The sequence below is a fragment of the Lipotes vexillifer genome, unplaced genomic scaffold (genome assembly GCF_000442215.2).
Source record: "Lipotes vexillifer unplaced genomic scaffold, Lipotes_vexillifer_v1.1 scaffold1383, whole genome shotgun sequence".
Lineage (NCBI taxonomy): Eukaryota > Metazoa > Chordata > Mammalia > Artiodactyla > Lipotidae > Lipotes > Lipotes vexillifer.
This window is the reverse complement of record NW_006797683.1, coordinates 54,066-73,415: the sequence shown is the minus strand read 5'-3', so window position 1 is coordinate 73,415 and position 19,350 is coordinate 54,066. Positions and strand designations below refer to the sequence as shown.

General features: G+C 37.1%; 1 protein-coding gene across 1 annotated transcript in view; it reads left to right on the top strand.

The window, feature by feature from the left end:
• Window positions 1–4,717: 4,717 nt before the first annotated feature.
• Window positions 4,718–19,350, top strand: part of LOC103073917 (disintegrin and metalloproteinase domain-containing protein 5-like) — a gene marked incomplete at its 3' end in the record, with an annotated part of 66,291 nt that continues 51,658 nt past the window's right edge. Inside the window, exons 1-2 of the mRNA XM_007469792.1 lie at window positions 4,718–4,780; window positions 13,912–14,210. Coding sequence (XP_007469854.1) covers window positions 4,718–4,780; window positions 13,912–14,210 — 362 coding nt within the window. The remainder of the gene's footprint in view (window positions 4,781–13,911; window positions 14,211–19,350) is intronic.

Below are 19,350 nucleotides of genomic sequence, written 5' to 3'. Positions count from 1 at the left end.
CTGCAGGGTGGGCTACTGAGATTCAGAAGCTCTGGTTAGGTTTCTCTATTGGCAGGGCTGGAGGCTGTATTCAGCATTAGGCAAATCTGTGGATTAGCTTCTTTGCCCAGAAATATTTTTTATTTGAAATCATTAGATATGACATATAGATACTATGTAAATGTATATTCTATGTATAGATAGTTATTAATTATTACAGATATTATTATATTATATATTTAATATTATTGAATTAAAGTTAAGTTTCTTGAGCATGATAATGGTCTAGTAGGCAAACAGGAGAAAGTCCTTATTCTTAGGAACTACATCTTGAAATGTTTGCAACTTACTACCATATAATTCAACAAAATGAACAATATATGCCCAGATCCATACTTTTTTTTTTTGCTTCACTATCTGTTCTGTCTACTTCTCTGGACAGTGGCTCTCAAACTCGGGACTGAGGACCAGGGCCCATCTGCAGCCAAATTAGACAAAATAAGAAAAATAGACTGAATTTTTCAAAAAGCTAAATTTATTCATTTAAAGAACTAACCTTTACTGGGTGATTATGTCCTTGCTTAGGAAATGAGGCACTAATATGAATGGTACAATTTTTGCTGTCTTTTTTAGCACAATAGAAAGCTAGTAGTCTAAGTTCTTTTTCTAGCTTAAAAAAAGAAGTTCTTTAAAATCTAAGTGTCTGAGAGCCATTTCTCAGCATGGCAAATTATGTGTGATCTCTTTTCCAAGACACACCAGTTGTGGGTAAAAACCCTAGACAGGTAGATAAAGATATATAGAAAGAACAAAATGTGGCAAATATTAATAATAGATTAATCTGTGTGAAGGATATATGGATAGTCTTTGAATTTTATATTTTCTGTAGGTTGAATTTTTTCAGAATATAAAGTAAGTGCTATTTGTCAAAATTAATGAATCCTTAAAATAGGGGAATTTAATTGTATATATATTATACCTCAATAAATTTGATCTAAAAATTTAAGAGTTGGGTAGCACTAAAAAACACACACTTCAAAGCAATTATATATACCAACTTTATCACTAAGTCAGAAAGAAAGAGAAAGGCAATGTATGCATTCAGTCAGTTGGCAGGATGTAGTAGTGCCTTATTTATATAACCATATTCAGCCTCTTCCTAGTAAGAGTTAATATGCATTTTGGGAAAAAGAGTTGAACCTTGATGAATCCTCAAAATTTTTGATTTTCACCTCATAAGGGGTTAAGGCCTTTTTATATAGGTGAGTCCAGTTGATAAAAATGGAGAAACTTGTTGCACAATGTTTAAACACATCTGAATATAAAATCTTGAAGATATAACCTTGAAATCATATAGAACCTCCCCCCTCCAAATATTCTCTTATAACATAGCAAAAATCAAAAGGAAATACCATGAAGACATGAATAGGAAAAACAGAAAACTGTAAGTCAGCTTCATTGATTACAATAATGGAATGGATTAAATATTCCCATTAAAATGTGCAAAGGATCTCAAATTAGATGACATTTATGAGACAGCTTAAAATAAAATGAGACTGTTAGGTATAAAACATTTCTTAAAAGACCGGCAAAAATGTGCAAGATTTACCATAAAAAAAGAAAATCAGGATGATATTACTAATAGATAAAGTTCAGGGTAAAAAAAATGTAAATAGAAGAATTAAAGGAGTATTTTATATTGAATGTTACAGTTCAAGTTAAAGATGAATTTCTAATAATAAGCATTTAGTGCTGAGTGAATTATGTTGAAAGTATAAAAAGAAAACCTTTGGAAGTAATCAGAAGAATCTAACAGAAACCAAAACTATACTGGAGTACATTCAATCATTTCTGTTAGCCTTTAACAGATAGAAAATAAATGTTAACATATAAAGATCAAATATTCAGCTTGTTTTACTAAACACTTATTGACCTTTGTACCTTATGAATGGGTACCACATACATTCAAATGTCTATAGATATATATAGAAAATACATGCAAATGTAGTCATCTGTAGGTCACAAGGAAAACACCAATAGTTTTGTAAAAGCAAAAACCAATTTGCCAGGGGCTTCCCTGGTGGCATAGTGGTTAAGAATCCACCTGCCAATGCAGGGGACATGGGTTTGAGCCCTGACCTGGGAAGATCCCACATACCGCAGAGCAACTAAGCCCATGTGCCACAACTACCAAGCCTGCGCTCTAGAGCCTGCGAGCCACAACTACTGAGCCCACGTGCCACAACTACTGAAGCCCGTGCACCTAGAGCCTGTGCTCCACAACAAGAGAAGCCACTGCAATGAGAAGCCCACACACCGTAACAAAGAGTAGCCCCTGCTTGCCGCAACCAGAGAAAGCCCACGCACAGCAGCGAAGACCCAACGCAGCCAAAAAGAAAATAAATAAATTTATTAAAAAAAACATTTTGCCAAAGCTTTATCACAGTATATTAAAAAAAGAATAAAAAGAGATAAGGCAAAAATAATAAAATATTAAATACAATTATGAGTAATTTTTCAAGGCAGAAAAGAAAAAACTATAGTTTTTAGCTATTTAGAAATTAATGAATTGTATATAATGTTGTAAAAATTAGGTGGATGTGTATTAATCAGAAGAGGCTAGGTTATGCTCTCATAAGAAACACTCCCCAAATCTTAGTGGCTAAACACAGTTTAAGTTTCATTCATTCAATCAATGTCAAACATGCTTCTGGCTGACTCTCCAGGGCAGCAGTCTTGCATGTGTTGGCTCAGCACTAGAGAATGCTTAGATTTTTTGGCACTTCTAGATTGATAGTTTCTTTTCCAATTGCCAAACTGATAGAAGTGCAGACCAGAGAGACGTGAGCTACAATAAGGAAATACTTCTCAGGAGTGGCATGCATCACTTTTGCCCTCATTGCATTGGCCAAAGTGAATCACCTGCCCATGCCTACCTTTAAAAGAAGGGTTCTTGAGTTAGAAGAGAACTGAATATTGGTAAATACAGATAATACCTGCCGCAAAGGATAGTATAAAAACTAAGTGGAGGGCTTCCCTGGTGGCGCAATGGTTGAGAGTCCGCCTGCTGATGCAGGGGACACAGGTTCGTGCCCGGGTCTGGGAAGATCCCACATGCTGTGGAGCGGCTAGGCTCGTGAGCCATGGCCGCTGAGCCTGCGTGTCTGGAGCCTGTGCTCCGCAACGGGAGAGACCACAACAGTGAGAGGCCTGCGTACAGCAAAAAAAAAAAAAAAAACTGAGAGGAAATTCATATTCTTGAAATAATTTGATATTAGAAAAATAAGGAAAAATACTTGATATTTGATAAGTTGATGATAAACAGAAACATTAAAATGGATAAGTAAATTCACAAACTGTTGAAAAGGCAAATAAATAGGTAGAAAGTGTAATTAAGCAAAAAGGAAGAAAGCATGTTATGGTGTGAAAAGGGTTAAGATGGTATAACTGTGTCCTTGGGGGAGATTAAAACAAACAAACAAATGCAACTTTCATGAATTCTCCATTGGAGATAAGAATTTAAATCAAATCATCTCATTGTACACTTTAAAATTAACACAATCTTATATGTCAATTATATTTCAAAAAACTGGAAATAAAAAGAATTTGAATGGGTCAGTTGCCAGTGTTAAGTATAGATAGTTTTAAAGGAGAGTTTTAAAACAAGTTTCAGGAAGATATAATTCATAAGCTAATCCAATTCTTGGATGTAGAAAAAACAACTTAATTTTAGGTAGTGCTTTAATATTTAGTAAGCAACATTCATTTGCTCAGTTATGACAAAGGATGCATGCATGCACACATGACCAACAGGCCCATTGTTATGAAAGCTACAGACTTCTAAACAAAATATTATATTAATTTTGATAGTATATTAATAAAATGTAATGTTTTGATCAAACAGTATAATGATGGTTTAATATCAAGTAAAGTATTAATGAAATGTATTCCATCAGTAGGTCAAAAGAGAAAAGTCATTATCATTTTGGGTATGCTTCAAAAAGGCTTTGGATAAAAATTCAACTTCATTTTTAACAAAAGTTTTATAAGTAGGAAGATTTATAAGTAGGTGTTTCTCAACATGATCTAGAATACTCATCTTAAACTGAACACCACTTAATGGTGAAATATTTGAGATTTTCCAGGGAAAAATCAGGAGCAAAGCTCACATTGCTGATATCACCATTGTTTTTTAATATTGTCCTGGCATTTTTAAGCAGTTAGAAATAGAAAGAGCTTATTGGAATAAAGAAGCATGAGTAACATGAGTTAACGTGGTGATATCAGAGGATGTAACCTAACACAGTATCCATGATCACTTCAACAGTGAACCTTTTATTGAAGATTTTTCCCTCTTTATGCATATATTTTTTGGTTTGTGATTATATGTAGTATTTTAGAAATAAGTATATTTTGAAACAACATTTTAAAAGTTTATGATTCAATTTTTATAAATAAATAATGCTACAAGTGCATTAAACATTATTTAAATATTTTAAATGTTGTCAAATATTTTTATTTATCTCATATAAAGTTATACATTTAATTAATTTATTTAAATAAATTATTATTTATACATTTACATGTACAAATGTAAATATGCATTTCCTGGATTTCAGTTGGAATGTAGCCCTCTGGCTGGTTTAGTATATAGCATATTATAGATATAAAGGTTATGTGGTATATTAATGGTATCCACTGTTTTTTAATAATAATTTATCTTTTTCAGTTTGATTACATGGGCTCTGATGTAAAAGTTGTTACACAGAAGGTTATTCAGATCATTGGCTTTGTTAACACTGTAAGTATTTTAAAACTACTTTTTAAATATATTCTGTAAGATTATAGGTAATATGAATTGATATATATAGTATTTTGCTGTGCTGTTGAAGAGTTTCCACATTCAAAATACTGAATTAAATGTCTTAAATATACCTTTACAAAAATTTAATATAATGTTCAAATTTATTTTAAAAATTTCATTTATTTTCTCCATTTAGATGCTTACCCAGTTAAAACTGACTGTTAGAATATCTTCCATAGAGATTTGGTCAAACAAAAACAAAATTTCTACTACAAGACATCCTAATCATATATTATATAGACTTTTAGAATGGAAATACGAATTTCTCTCCCAACCTCATCATACTGCATACTTATTTGCGTGAGTATAGTATTTCATATTTGTATAAAGAAATAACCCAAAATGATTTTATATGTTAATTATGAAAAATAAACATTTACTTAATGTATACTGAGTTCTGTAAATTTGGTAGACACCATGGGATGGGAAAAAAATGTAGGTTAACCTCTTTGTCCTCAAGTAGCTAATGTGAGGTAAGACTTAAAATCCTTTATCAAACGACATAAAATTACCTGAAAGAAGTAAAATTACATAAAAGTTTTGAAATAACTAAAGGAGGTTAATTATGAGTGATACAATTTTTTGATGTCTCTTGGCTAGTAAACTTTTACTACCTGTTATCTCTACATTCTTGTGTCTGATCTGATTATCATTAATAATACCACTGAAATGTAATTATGAGGAAAATTGTTATTTTTTTTAGCTTCCAGAAAAGTCCTACTTTTATAGGAGCCACACATCCTGCAAAAATATGTGATAAAAATTTTGCTGGAGGAGTTGCTTTGGTATGTAATTACTATCAAATTTGCTCTCATTATTTTCATGTTTCAAAATTTCCTAAATATTTTAAAGCAAGAATATATATATTACTTAGTTTATTCTTTCTTTAATAGTATTTTTATTACTAATTAAGAGTATAAAAATTAAGCGGTATATAATTGCTTTAAAAGTCAGAATATTTATAAAGTCAACTCATCATAATTTCATATTGTTTTAAAAAACATTTGGCCTTTGTAAGTCTGTTTAATTGTTTTGAGCAGTGGTATGCTTGCATCAATAGTTATTATATAATCAGTGTGATTTTAATGTTAATTATTAAACATTTTCCTCAAAATTAATAAAAATAAACATCAGTAAAAATAAATATCAAAATATTAAATAAATATCAAATAAAAACTAAATATCAAAAAATAAAATCAGTATTTTCCTCAAAATTAGTAATTGGTGTACATTCATGTACTTTTTGTTAAGTGACGTTCATTGTATTATTGTTTCAAGGTAACTTTTATAATTGCATTCAATTCTTTATTATGTTTGTGAGGAGCAGACTGTTGTAGGAAGGAACAGCCGTCAAATATTCATAATCTACTGTTTTCTGGAAAATGGGAATGAGCTTTTTCTAGTTATGTTCTTTTTACAACAAGCTATATAAAATGTAGCAAGGGGAGCGAACTTGACAGTGTTTCAGAAAAATAAGGCTACACTATGATTTTTATACTGACCCATTTGTATATTTAGTTGACTTTTAGTAGCATGTACTGTAATTCAAATTGTCATTGACAGATTAGACAGAATTAAAATCTGTACTGGTGTGTACTTGCTACCATTAGTATAAAAGACATATTGATTGATTAGGTAAATCTAAAACCATTTCTAGGGGTTATTTGTCACCATGGCTAAAGAAGAATCAGATATTCCCTAGGAATTTGTTTTATTCTCAGTCCTTGCTGTCAGTCCCCTTTCAGCCAAAGCCTCAGGAAAAACTGTCAGCAATTGTCCAGGTCTTTGTCACTACTGTGAATCCTCCTGAAAACAATGTTTCTTTGCTGAGAACTAATGTTTAGATCATGTGTGTGTGAAGAAAAAAGCAGATGTAGGAATTATTGAATATAAGTGGTTAGTATGTGTTTTCCTGGTGCCATTCTTCAGACTTTAAGTTTGATTGGAATTTTTGTAATAAAAATTTGTAAAGGAAAAATATATGAGTTAAGGAAGAATGCTATAAAAAGCCAGTATAAAATTAAAATACAAATATCAATATAAAAATCCTTTTTTTGTTTATTCCAACAACAAAGAGTATGAAGATTAAATTTTAAAATGATAGACACCAATCATAATATTCTAAAATTTTCTTTTTAGGTTAAGAATCAATTCCTTGAATATGGTAGCTTTGTTAAATATTTTGAAATCAGGTAGTTAAAGCTATCCAACTTTGTGCTTTGTCAATATTATGTATGTCTATATATAACTTTGCATTTTCATATAGATTTTAGAATCAGGTTGTCTAGTTCTACACATACACAAAAGCTTACTTAGGTTTTGATTGGGATGGTGTGTAATTTATGAATCAGTTAGGGGAGAATTGATATCTTAATAATGTTGGATCTTCCAGTCCACCAACATGGTTTATCTCTCCATTAATTCAGGTCTTTTAAAAATTCTGTGGAGGTTTAATACATATACTGCTAAAATTATTCTTAGGTATTTTATATGCTCTGATGCTATTGCAACTGGTCTTGATCATTTAAGTTCATCTTCCAGTTTCTCACTGCTAGTGTATATCAATATATGGCCAGTTTTTATATATTTTTGTAAATATCCAGTAACCTTGCTGAACTTGCATTATGAGATTGTTGATCTAAAACAAATAGACTGCCAGATTTCTCCAGAAATGATGGGTTTACTCAGAATCAGCAGAGAATTATGATTCGGGGTCTGCAACCATGTTGAGCCAGGCGCAGATCCTCTCATGGCAAGGGAAACAATACTTTTATAAAGGGGAAAAAGAAAGTTGAAGGGAGCTATAGTAAACAAAGTGTACATGGCTTTTTATTGTCTGAGTCCTTGCCAGGAAAGGAGAAGAGAAGTCTTTCTTTTTCCTGTTGGATTCTGCTATCCTCCAGGCTGTGAGAGTTCCCCTTCTGGTAGCCCGACTCTAATTGAGGTTTCTGTTTATTATTTTTTACAAGACCCACTCTTTTTTCCAGTTTTACTGAGATACAACTGATATATAACATTGTGCAAGTTTAAGGTGTACGATGTAATGATTCGGTATATGTATATATTGCAGAATGATTGCCATTCAATAAGGTTATATATATATATGTATATATTTGATAATCCATCGTCTCACATGGTTACCATTTGTGTGTGTGTTGAGAAACTTTAAGACCTACTCTTTTAGCAGCTTTCAAATACTCAATACAGTATTGTTAACTATAGTTACATTGTATCCCCAGGTTAGAAATTTGTACCATTTGACCACTTTCACTCATTCCCACCCCCAACTCTCGCCCTGGCAACCACCAATCTGTTCTCTGTTTCTATGAGTTCAGTTGTTTTAGATTCCACCTACTGAGATCATGTAGTATTTGTCTTTCTCTGTCTTATTTCACTTAGAGTAATGCCCTCTGACTTCATCCATGTTGTGTCAAATGACAGGATTTCCTTCTTTTTTTATGACTGAATAATATTCATATATACATGATTATTAAACACACACATCTCACAATTTATCTGCTCGTTAGTCAGTGGACACTTAGGTTGTTTCCATATCTTGGCTGTTGTGAATAATCTGCAGTGAACATGGGGTGCAAAGACCTATTTGAGACAGTGATTTCATTTCCTCATATATATACTTAGAAGTGGAATTGCTGATTCATATGATAGTTCTATATTTAATTTTTTTCAGGAAACTCCACACTGTTTTCTATAGTGGTTGTACCGATTTGCATTCCCACCAACAGTGCACATGGGTTCCAGTCTCTCCACATCCTTGCCTGCATTTGTTATCTCTTATCTTTTTGATGATAGCCATTCTAACAGGTGTGAGGTGCTCTCACTTGTGGTTTTGATTTGCATTTCTCTGATGATTAGTGATGTTGAGCACCTTTTCATGTACCTGTTGGCCATTTGAATATCCTCTTTGGAGAAATGTCTATTTAGGTCCTCTGACCATTTCTTAATAAGATAATTTAGTTTTTGCTAGTGAGTTATATGACTTCTTAATATACTTTGGATATTAATCTCTTATCATATATATAGTTTGTAAATATTTTCTCCCATTCTGTAGTTGCCTTTTCATTTTGATCAGTTCTTTTGCTGTGCAGAACCCTTATATTGCTGTAGTCCCACTTATTTATTTTTGCCTTTGTTTGTGGTTTTGTTGTCATAGTTATAAAATCATTGCCAAGACCAATGTCAAGGAGATTTCTCACTGTTTTCTTCCAGGAATTTTATGATTTCACTTCTTACATATAGGTGTTTAGTCCATGTTGAGTTAATTTTTGTGAACAGTGTAATACAAGGGTCCAGTTCATTATTTACGTGTGAATATCCAGTTTTCCCAACACTTGCTTTTATGCCAGGACCATACTTTTTGATTACTATAGCCTTTTAATATAGGTTGAAAACAGGAACGGCAATGCTTCCAGCTTTGTTTTTCTTTCTCAGGATTGCTTTGGCCGCTTGGAGTCTTTTGTGGTTTCATACACATTTTAAGATTGTTTTCTGTATTTTTATGAAAAAATGTCATTAGAATTTTGAGAGGGATTGCATTGAATCTCTAGATGGCTTTGGGTAATATGCATATTTTAACAATATTAATTTTTCCAGTCCGTGAGATATCTTTCCATTTATTTGTGTCCTTTTCAATTTTTCTTTCTTTCTCTCTCTCTCTCTCTCTCTTTCTCTCTTTCTCTTTCTTTCTCTCTTTCTCTCTTTCCTTCTTTCTTTCTTTCTTTCTCTTTCTTCCTTCTTTTCTTTCTTTCTTTCTTTCTTTCTTTCTTTCTTTTCTTTCTTTCTTTCTTTCTTTCTTTCTTTCTTTCTTTCTTTCTTTCTTTCTTTCTTTCTTTCTTTCTTCCTCTTTCTTCCTTCTTTTCTTTCTTTCTTTCTTTCCCTCACAGCTCTTGGGATCTTAGTTTCCTGACCAGGGATTGAACCCAGGCCCCCTGTAGTGGAAGCACAGAGTCCTAACCACTGGACCACCAGAGAATTCCCTCTTTCACTTTCTTTTATCACAGTCTTATAGTTTTCTTTGTGCAAATCATTTTGTTGTTTTATTGCTGTTGTAAATGGGATTGATTTATTTTGTTATATTTTGTTAATTCATTGTTAATATATCAAAACACAATATATCAGTTTGTAGGTTGGTATTGTATTGTGAAACTTTATTGAATTTGTTTATTCTAATAGTTTTTTTGTGAAGTCTTTAGGGTTTTCTCCATAAAAGATTATGTCATCAGCAAACAGAAATAATTTTACTTCTTCCTTTCTTATTTTGTTGCCTTTTATACCCTTTTCTTTCCTGGTTGCTCTGGCTAACTATATTGAATAGGAATGGTGAGAGTGGGCACCCTTGTCTTGATCTTTATCTTAGAGGAAAAGATTTACCTTTCACCTTTGAGTATGGTGTTAGCCATAGGTTTGTTGTATATGATTTTTATTATGTTGAGGTACATTCCTTCTATTCCCAATGTTTATCATGAAGGAATGTTGAAATTTGTCAGATGCTTTTTTGGCATTTGTTGAGATGATCATATGATTCTCTTCTTTCATTCTATTCATGTGGTGCCTCATATTCATTTATTTTTATATGTTGAACCATTTTTGCATTGCTGGGATGCATCCCACTTGACCTTGGTATATGATCCTTTTAACATGCTTGAATTTGGTTTCCTAGTAGTTTGTTGATAATTTTTGCATTTGTATTCATTAAGGATATTGGCCTATAGTTTTCTTTCCTTGTAGTGTCCTTATCTGGCTCTGGTATTAGGGTAGTAATAGACTCTTAAAATGAGTTTGGGGGTATTATGTCATCTTCAATTTTTTGGAAGATTTTGAGAAGGATTAGCATTAATTATTCATTAAATGTTTGGTAGAATTAACCAGTGAAACAGTCTGGTCCTGGGCTTTTCTTTTTTGGGGGGGCATTTGCTTACTAATTCAACTCATTAGTGGTCTGTTCAGATTTTCGAGTTATACAGGATTCAGTATTGGTAGATTGTATGTTTCTAAGAAGTTACCCATTTCTTCTGGGTTATCCAGTTTGTTGATGTTTGATCATAGTAGTTTTTTATGATTACTTGTAATTTTGTATTATAAGCTGTAATTCTCCTCTTGTATTTATAATTTTATTTACTTGAGTTCTCTTTAGCTAAAGTTTTGTCAATTTTGTTTACCTTTTCAAAGAAAAACTTGTTAATTTAAAAAATTTTTAATTGATTTTCTATTCTCTATCTCAGTTATTTCTGTGCTAATCTTTACTATGTTTTTGCTTTTGCTAATTCTGGGCTTGGTTTGTTCTTTCTACTTCCTTGAACAGTAAAATTAGGTTATTCAAGATCTTTCTCTTTTTTTAAAAATTAATTTTTATTGGAGTATAGTTGATTTACAGTCTTGTGTTTCGGCTGTACAGCAATGTGAATCAGCTACACGTATACATATATCCACTCTTTTTTAGATTCTATTCCCATATAGGTCATTACAGAGTATTGAGTAGAGTTCCCTGTGTTATACAGTAGGTTCTTATTAGTTATATTTTCTATATATAGTAGTGTGTATATGCCAAGCACATATTCCCAGTTTGTCACACTCCCCTTTCCTGCTTGGTAACCATAAGTTTCTTTTCTACATCTGTGACTCTCTTTCTGTTTTATAAACAAGTTAATTTGTACCATTTTTTTAGATTCCACATATAAGCAATATCATATGATATTTGTCTTTCTCTGTCTGACTTACTTCACTTAGTATGACAATCTCTAGGTCCATCCATGTCACTACAAATGGCATTATTTCATCCTTTTTATGGCTGAGTAGTATTTCGTTGTATATATGTACCAAATGTTCTTTATCCATTCCTCTGTCGATGGACATTTAGGTTGTTTCCATGTCCTGGCTATTGTAAATAGTATTGCAATGAACATCAGAGTGCATGTATCTTTTCGAATTATGGTTTTCTCTGGATAGGTACCTAGGATTGGGATTGCTGGGTAGCTCTCTCTCTCTTTTTTTTTTGAGGAACTTCCATACTCTTCTCCTTAGTGGTTTTACCAATTTGTATTCCCACCAACAATGTAGGAGGGTTCCCTTTTCTCCAAACCCTCTCCTGCATTTACTGTTTGTAGACTTTTTAATGATGGCCATTCTGACTGGTGTGAAGTGATACCTCTTTGCAGTTTTGATTTGCATTTCTCTAATAATTCGCAATGTTGAGAGTCTCCTCATGTGCCTGTTGTGCCTGTATGTCTTCTTTGGAGAACTGTCTACTTAGATCTTCTGCCCATTTTTTGATTGTGTTGTTTGTTTTTTTGATATTGAGCTGCCTGAGCTGTTTGTATATTTTGGAGATTAATCCCTTCTCGGTTGCTTCATTTGCAAATATTTTCTCTCATTCTGTGCATTATCATTTAGTTTTGTATATGGTTTCCTTTGCTGTTTAAAAGCTTTTAAGTTTAATTAGGTCCCATATGTTTATTTTTGTTTTTATTTTCATTACCCCAGGAAGTGGATCAAAAAAGATATTGCTGCAATTTGTGTCAGAGTGTGTTCTACTTATAATTTCCTCCAAGAGTTTTATAGTATTTGTCCTTACATTTAGGTCTTTAACCCATTTTATTTTTGTGTATGATGTTAGGGAGTGTTCTAATTTCATTCTTTTACATGTAGCTGTCCAGTTTTCCCAGCACCACTTATTGAAGAGACTGTCTTTTCTCCACTGTATATTTTTGCCTCCTTTGTCATAGGTTAGGTGACCATAGGTGCATGGGTTTATCTGTGGACTTTCTATCCGGTTCCATTGATCTATATTTCTGTTTTTGTAGCAGTATCATTACTATAGCTTTTTTTGTATAGTCTGTCAGGGAGGCTGATTCCTCCAGCTCCATTTTTCTTTGTCAAGATTGCTTTGGCTATTCAGGGTCTTTTGTGTTTCCATACAAATTGTAAAATTTCTTGTTCTAGTTCTGTGAAAAATGCCACTGGTAATTTGTCTAAGTTTCTCTGTGGTCTCCTTTCCACAGGCTGCAGGACCCTAGTTTCTCTTGCTTCTGGTGTCTGCCCCCTCTTGGGTGAGGTTGGTCCAGGGGCTTTTGCAGGCTTCCTGGTGGGAGGGACTGTTGCCTGCCCTCTGGTGGGTGGAAATGGGTCTTGTTTCTCTGATGGACAGGGCCATGTTAAGGGGTGTGTTTTGAGGTGGCTGCGAGCTCAGTACAACTTTAGGCAGCCTGTCTTCTGATGGGTGGAGCTGTGTTCCTATCTTGATAGTTGTTTGGCCTGAGGCTTTCCAGCACTGGAGCCTGCAGTTTGTTGGATGGGGCTGGGTCTTGTTGCTGAAATGTGGACTTCCGAGAGAGCTCACTCCACTCAGTATTCCCTGGGGCTTCCACTACCTGTGTCCTTGCCCTCACGGTGAACTATAGTCAACCTTGCCTCCCTAGGAGACCCTCCAAGACCCCTAGGTAGATGTAGCCCAGATTCCTATGGAGGTACTGCTTTGTGCTGGGTCCCAGTGCACTTGAGACCTTGTGTGCCCCCTCCAAGAGTGGAGTCTCTCTTTCCCCCAGCCCTGTGGGACTCCTGCACTCAAGCCCTGCTGGCCTTCAAGGCTAAAGTCTCTGGTGGTTCTTCCACCCAATGCCAGACCCTCAGACTGTGTTGGAGGGCCATTTTACATGGGAACGTCCCTGTGTAGCCTGTGTGGATTTAATATTTTTTGGTGCGAGGGTTGTTTTTCATATAGATGTCTTCCATCTCTTTCCTCAGTGTATGCTGGCCATGTTCCCCTTTACAGGAGGTGTGACTGGTGTTGTGGTGACCAGAGCCTGCACTGGATATTGCGCAGGGCTTCCCCTTTGCTCTGTGGTTGCCACTGCCCTGGTAGGGCAGGGTCTGCTCCCTAGTTGTTGGAGTAGAGCCCCCAGATCTGCTTCTTAGCTGTGTTTCTGATCCATGATGTGAGGTAGGCAGGTTTGGAGCACTCCTGCTGGGAGGGAAGCCACTGAGTATTCCTCCTCTGGAGCTGTTCACCCGTGGGTGTGATCTGTTGTGTCACCTTTCACCCACTGTGCGAGCTCACAAGTTACACTGTTGTTGGCACTGCTCTCGGCCCCACCTTAACTGTGGGTGTGCCGGCAGTTGGCCCTGGTGTCTCTCGGACATTGTTTTCACCAGGCCACCAGAGTAGATCCACTGAAGTCAGGCCCCAGGACTGCAGTAATCATGGATCTGGACCTGCTGTGGGTGCTACGGGGACAGCTCAGATTCTGGCCTGCCCCAACCCCCCCATGTGTACGTGCCCACAAAGCCTACAGCTGCTAAAGCTGGACCCATCTTGGCTGCAGGAGCGCTCGTCCGTTCAGATGTTCCATAGGTACTGAGTTTGCAAAGCTGGTCACAGGAGAGTCAATTTGCAGTTTGCTCAGCTGCAAGGAGAGACTTCAGCTTTTCCTCCTTAGTTGCACAACCCCTGGGCCACAGCTATGGTTTCAGCCCCGCCTCTGTGTGTGGGCTACCCACAGGGGTCTGCTCCTGAGGCTGCCCTGGAGCACACGAGTTCACCGCAGTGAGAAGGGGGCATGGAGGTGGCAGTGGCTGGGGTTGCAGGAGCCCTTGTGGGGTTCCTGCAGGGACGGGGCCAGCAGCAATGGGAAGTGTGGGGGAGCCAGCGGCCACAGCTGTGAGAGAGCTGGCCCCGGCAGGGGCCCTTCCTAGTGCCTGGGGAGTCAGGGCCAGCACGTGGGTAGTGAGGCTGCAATGGAGGCCCTGCCCCTTGTGAGTCACTCAACAATGGTGCTTCGCTTCCATGGCCATTGGTGTTTTCTCCACAAGAATTACTGGTTGCAGACTTCCTCACTCCCACCGCTCAGGCTATTTACTCACAGCCGGAGCAGTGCCCTCCCCCGGTCTACTCTCCAAACCCTGCGCTCCAGCACCTAGCCTCCATCTGCACCAGCAGACACATGTCTCAGGCTGGCATGCGCAGGGCTGTGGCAGGGACCATCTGTGTAGGTCTCACTCTGTCCTGCCTGCCACAGACTGGTTGCTGGCCCTCCTCCAGTAGGCCCCGAAGCTCCCCTTCTGTCCCAGTGATGTCCCTGCTGAGGGGCTCCCCTTGGATGTGAGAACCTCTCCTCTCCTTCAGCTCCCCTCACAGGGGTTCAGGTCCCATCCTGCTTCCTCTCCTCTTCCTTTTCCCTTCTCTCTTTCGTCCTACCCAGTTACACGGGGATCTTTCTTGTCTTTTTAGGTGTCCGAGGTCCTCTGCTAGTGTGCAGCCAGTACTCTGTGAGAATTGTTCCATTGGTAGATGTATTCTTGATGCATTTGCGGGGAGAGATGAATTTCACGTCCTACTGCTCCTCTCCCATCTTGACTCTCTAGAGATCTTTATTTTTTCTTGATGTATGCATTTATTGCTATTAACATCCCTCCTATAATTGCTTTTGCTGCATCCCTTAAGTGTTGATATATTGTCTTTCCATTTACATTTGTCTCAAGATTTAAAAAAAATTTCTCCTTTCCTTTTTTTTTTTTTTATCAATTTGTTATTTGGAGTGTGTTGCTCAGTTTCCATGTATTTGTAAAATTTCAAGCTTTCCTCCTGCTATTAATTTCTAGTTCATTTCCATTGTGTTCATAAAAGATACTTGATATAATTTTGATACTCTTGTTATTTTCTGAGTCTTGTTTTGTGGCCTAACACATGATCTAATCTAGAAAATATTCTCTGCGCAATTGAGAAGAATGTGCATTCTGCTGCCAGATGGAATGTTCCATATATATGTCTCTTAGGTCGATGTGGTGTATAGTGTTGTTCCAGCCCACTGTTTCCCTCATGATTTTCTGTCTGGATGATCTGTCTACCATAGAAAGTGAGGTATTAAAATCCCTGACAATTATTGTATTGCTGTTTGTTACCCCTTTTAGTTTTTTGTATTTGCTTAATATATTTAGGTGCTGTGATATTGGGTGCATAAATAATTACAATTTTTAAATCTCCTTGATGAATTGATACCTTTACCATTATATAATGACCTTCTTTATCTATTTTGGCCATATGTAGCTTAAGGTCTGTTTTGTGTATTATAAGTATAGCTCTCCCTCCATTCTTCTGCTTACCATTTCCTTGAATATTTTTTCCATCTCTTCACTTTATGTATATATTCTTAAAGCTAAGTGAGTTTCTTGTGGGCAGCATATCATTGGATTTTCAAAAATCCATTTAGCCATTATGTGTCTTTTGATTGGACAATTTAATCCATTTATGCCAAATGTAATTATTGATTGGGAAGAGCTTACTATTGCCATTTTGTTAATTGTTTTCTGACTGTTTTGCCTATTTCTTGTTTCTGCTCTTGCTGTCTTCCTTTGTGACTTGATGAGTTTTTGTAGTGGTATGGCTTGACCTCTTTTTCATAATATTTTGTGTACCTACTACAGATTTTCCCTTTTTGGTTACCATGAGGCTTACATAAAATACATTGATAGCATCTTATATTCAGCTGATAACAACTTAACTTTAATAGCAAGCAGAAACTTTATTCTTTTACTTCCCTGCAATCGCGTTTTAAGTTATTGGTGTTAAAATTTACATCTTTTTTATATTGTGTATACAATAACAAATTGTTACAGTTATGGTTATTTTTAACATGTTTGTAAACTTTTAAATGAGAGTTGTAAATGAATTATGTATTTCCATTACCATATTAGAGAATACTTTGACCCTATATTTACCATTACCACTGAGTTTTACACATTTGTATGTTTTTATGATGTTACTTAGCATCCTTTTATTTCTGCTTGAAGAATTCCTCTTTGCATTTCTTGTGAGACAGGTCTAGTGGTGATGAAATCCCTCAGCTTTGGTTTTTGAGAAAATCTTTAATTTCTTAAGGACAGCTTTGGCTGGTGTAGTATCTTGGTTAACAGTCATCTTTTCTTTCAGTGTTTTGAATGTATCATCACACTCTCTGTGGACTTACAAAGTTTTTGCTGAGAAATCCAGTTATGGAGATTCCCTTTTTATGTGACAAGTTGATTTTCGTTTGCTGCTTTCTTTTGACAATTTTATCATGATGTGTCTTGGTGTAACCCTTTTTGGATTCAACATATTTGGTCCTTTTGGGCCTCGTGAATCTAGATGTCTGTTTCTCTCCCAATGTTTGGGGAGTTTTTAGCCATTATTGCTTTAAATAGACTTCTATCCCTGGATTCCCATAATACATATATTATTTGTTTTGATCATGTCCCATAAAACCTATAGGGTTTCTTCATCCTTTTTCATTCTTTTCTCCTTTTGCTCCTCTGACCAGATAATTTCAGATGACCTATCCTCCAGTTCTTTGATTCTTTTCTCTGCTTAGTTTAGTCTGATGTTGAAGCTCTTTGTTGAATTCTTCATTTCTGTCATCATATACTTCAGCTCTAGGATTTCTCTTTGATTATTTTTGGATGGTTTTTATGTCTTTGTTGAACTGCTCATGTTGTTCATGCATTGTTTTCCTAATTTTGTGTAGTTGTCTGTTAGTTCTTGTAGTTCACTGAAATTCTTTGAGGATTATTCTAAATTCTTTCAGACATTTTATCCATCTCCATTTCACTAGGTTCAATTATTGGAGCTTTATTAGTTTCCTTTATGGTGTCATGTTTTCCTGATTCTTCATGATCCTTGATTCCTTGCATTGGTATCTGTGCACTTTAGCAAGCGTTCTCCTCTTCCACACTTTACAGATTCACTTCAGCAGGCATAGATCTTTACCACATGGGTTATCGTATGGGTCAGCTGGTAGTGTCATGGATATGCGGGGCTTGCTACTATGCGGGGGTCTCTATTTGGGTGAGGCCACTACTTGTGCTCTGTGGTCAGCAGACTTGTCACTGGCTAGACACTGTGGCTGAGTGAGCCTGCTGGCTGGGCTCTGCATTCAAGCAGGTCTACTGGGTGTGCTCTCTGATTAGGTTGGGCTGCTGGCTCTGCTGCATGGTCAGGTGGGCCTTCACTAACTGTGCTCTGCAATCACATCTGGTCAGACGAGGTCATAGGCTGTGTTTCCTTTTAAGGTGGTGCCACTGTTTGGACTCTGCCATTGGATAGGGCCATGGCTGGGCTCCACAATCATTCCTGGTCTGGTGAGTTGTAAGTGTCTTCTCAGTGATTGGATCGTGCCACAGGCAGTACTTTGTAGAGCTCTAGGCAGGGCTTTGTGGTTGACAAAGCCTTAGGCTGTGCTCTGAAATTAGGCGAGGCCCAAGCTATACCCCCAAGTTTGCAGGGCCCCAGGTTAGACCTCATGATCAGGTAGGTCTCTGGCTGTGCTGTGCTGTTGGACAAGGTCCCTGGGCAGGCACTCTTGTCAGGAGGGGCTTCCAGAGTGCAGCCTCTAGAGACTGCACTGTGCATCAGAGCAGGGTCATTGTCCAGGCTTCTGCATTGGGTGGGCCTGTAGGCTATGTTCTACAATTGGGCAGGGTCACTGGCTAGGCTCCCTGCCTGGTTGAATCTGCAGGCTTTGTTCAGCAGTCAGGCAAGGTGATACGCTGGAGCTGGCCATTAGGCTCCGCTTTGCTGCTAGCTGATACCATGGGCTGGGTTTCAAGGATATCTTTGGTCATTGTTCAGGCTCTCTTATTATGCAGGGCCATAGGCTTTGCTTAACTGTTGGCAGGACTGCTGACTTGGCTCCCTGCTCAAGCATGGCTATAGGATGGGGTCCAGGGCTGGTATGGTTTGGCTTATTGCCTGGGGGCTCAAATTAGGCAGAACTGCCACCCAAGCTCCCTGGCTAGACAGGGCCACTGGCTCAGCTCTAAAGATGGTTAGAGCCACTGGCTGGGATCTCTGCTCAGGCACTGCTGCAAGCAGAACTGTGATCTGCCAAGATCTGTGCACTGGTTGCTATAGACCTGTCCCCCCTCTTCTGCCATCTCTAGCTGATTACCAGTGGTCAAGCCCCACAGATTCCCCCAGTGATCCTGTGAGGTTAGACCTCATTGAACCTCCTAGAAAGTGTTCCACAATGCTGTGGGAGCTGGATTTCCAGCTTGGGCTCTTGTTTCCTCATTGGAGGATTTGTAGGTCTGGGGGGCCCTCTTGGTGCAGTGCCTGGGGAAGGCAGTTTAGTCAGAGTGGAGCCATTCCTCTTTTCTTTCTCATCCTCCTCTTACCCTTCTAATGTGGTCTTTTTTAGTCTGTGGTCCAGGGACATGCTTCAGCCTCACCCCCAGGTTCTGGGATTTTCACAGTGGTGTCTTATTTAAGGATAGTTGTTAGTTGGTCTTCTTGTGAGGGGGACTGAAGTCAGGGATGTCTCCATTTTGATGACATCACTATCTTTCTGGGGGGCATATTCCTTTAGGTTTTCATTTAACGCCCTCATGTCTGTGAACAGTTTTACTGCTTCTTTCTCATTCTTTATTTACCTTGCTTGGACTTCCAGGGCAGTGTTTAATAGAAATGATGAGAAAGGACATCCTTGTCTTGCTCCTGAACTCACCAGTGAAACAGTGTAGGG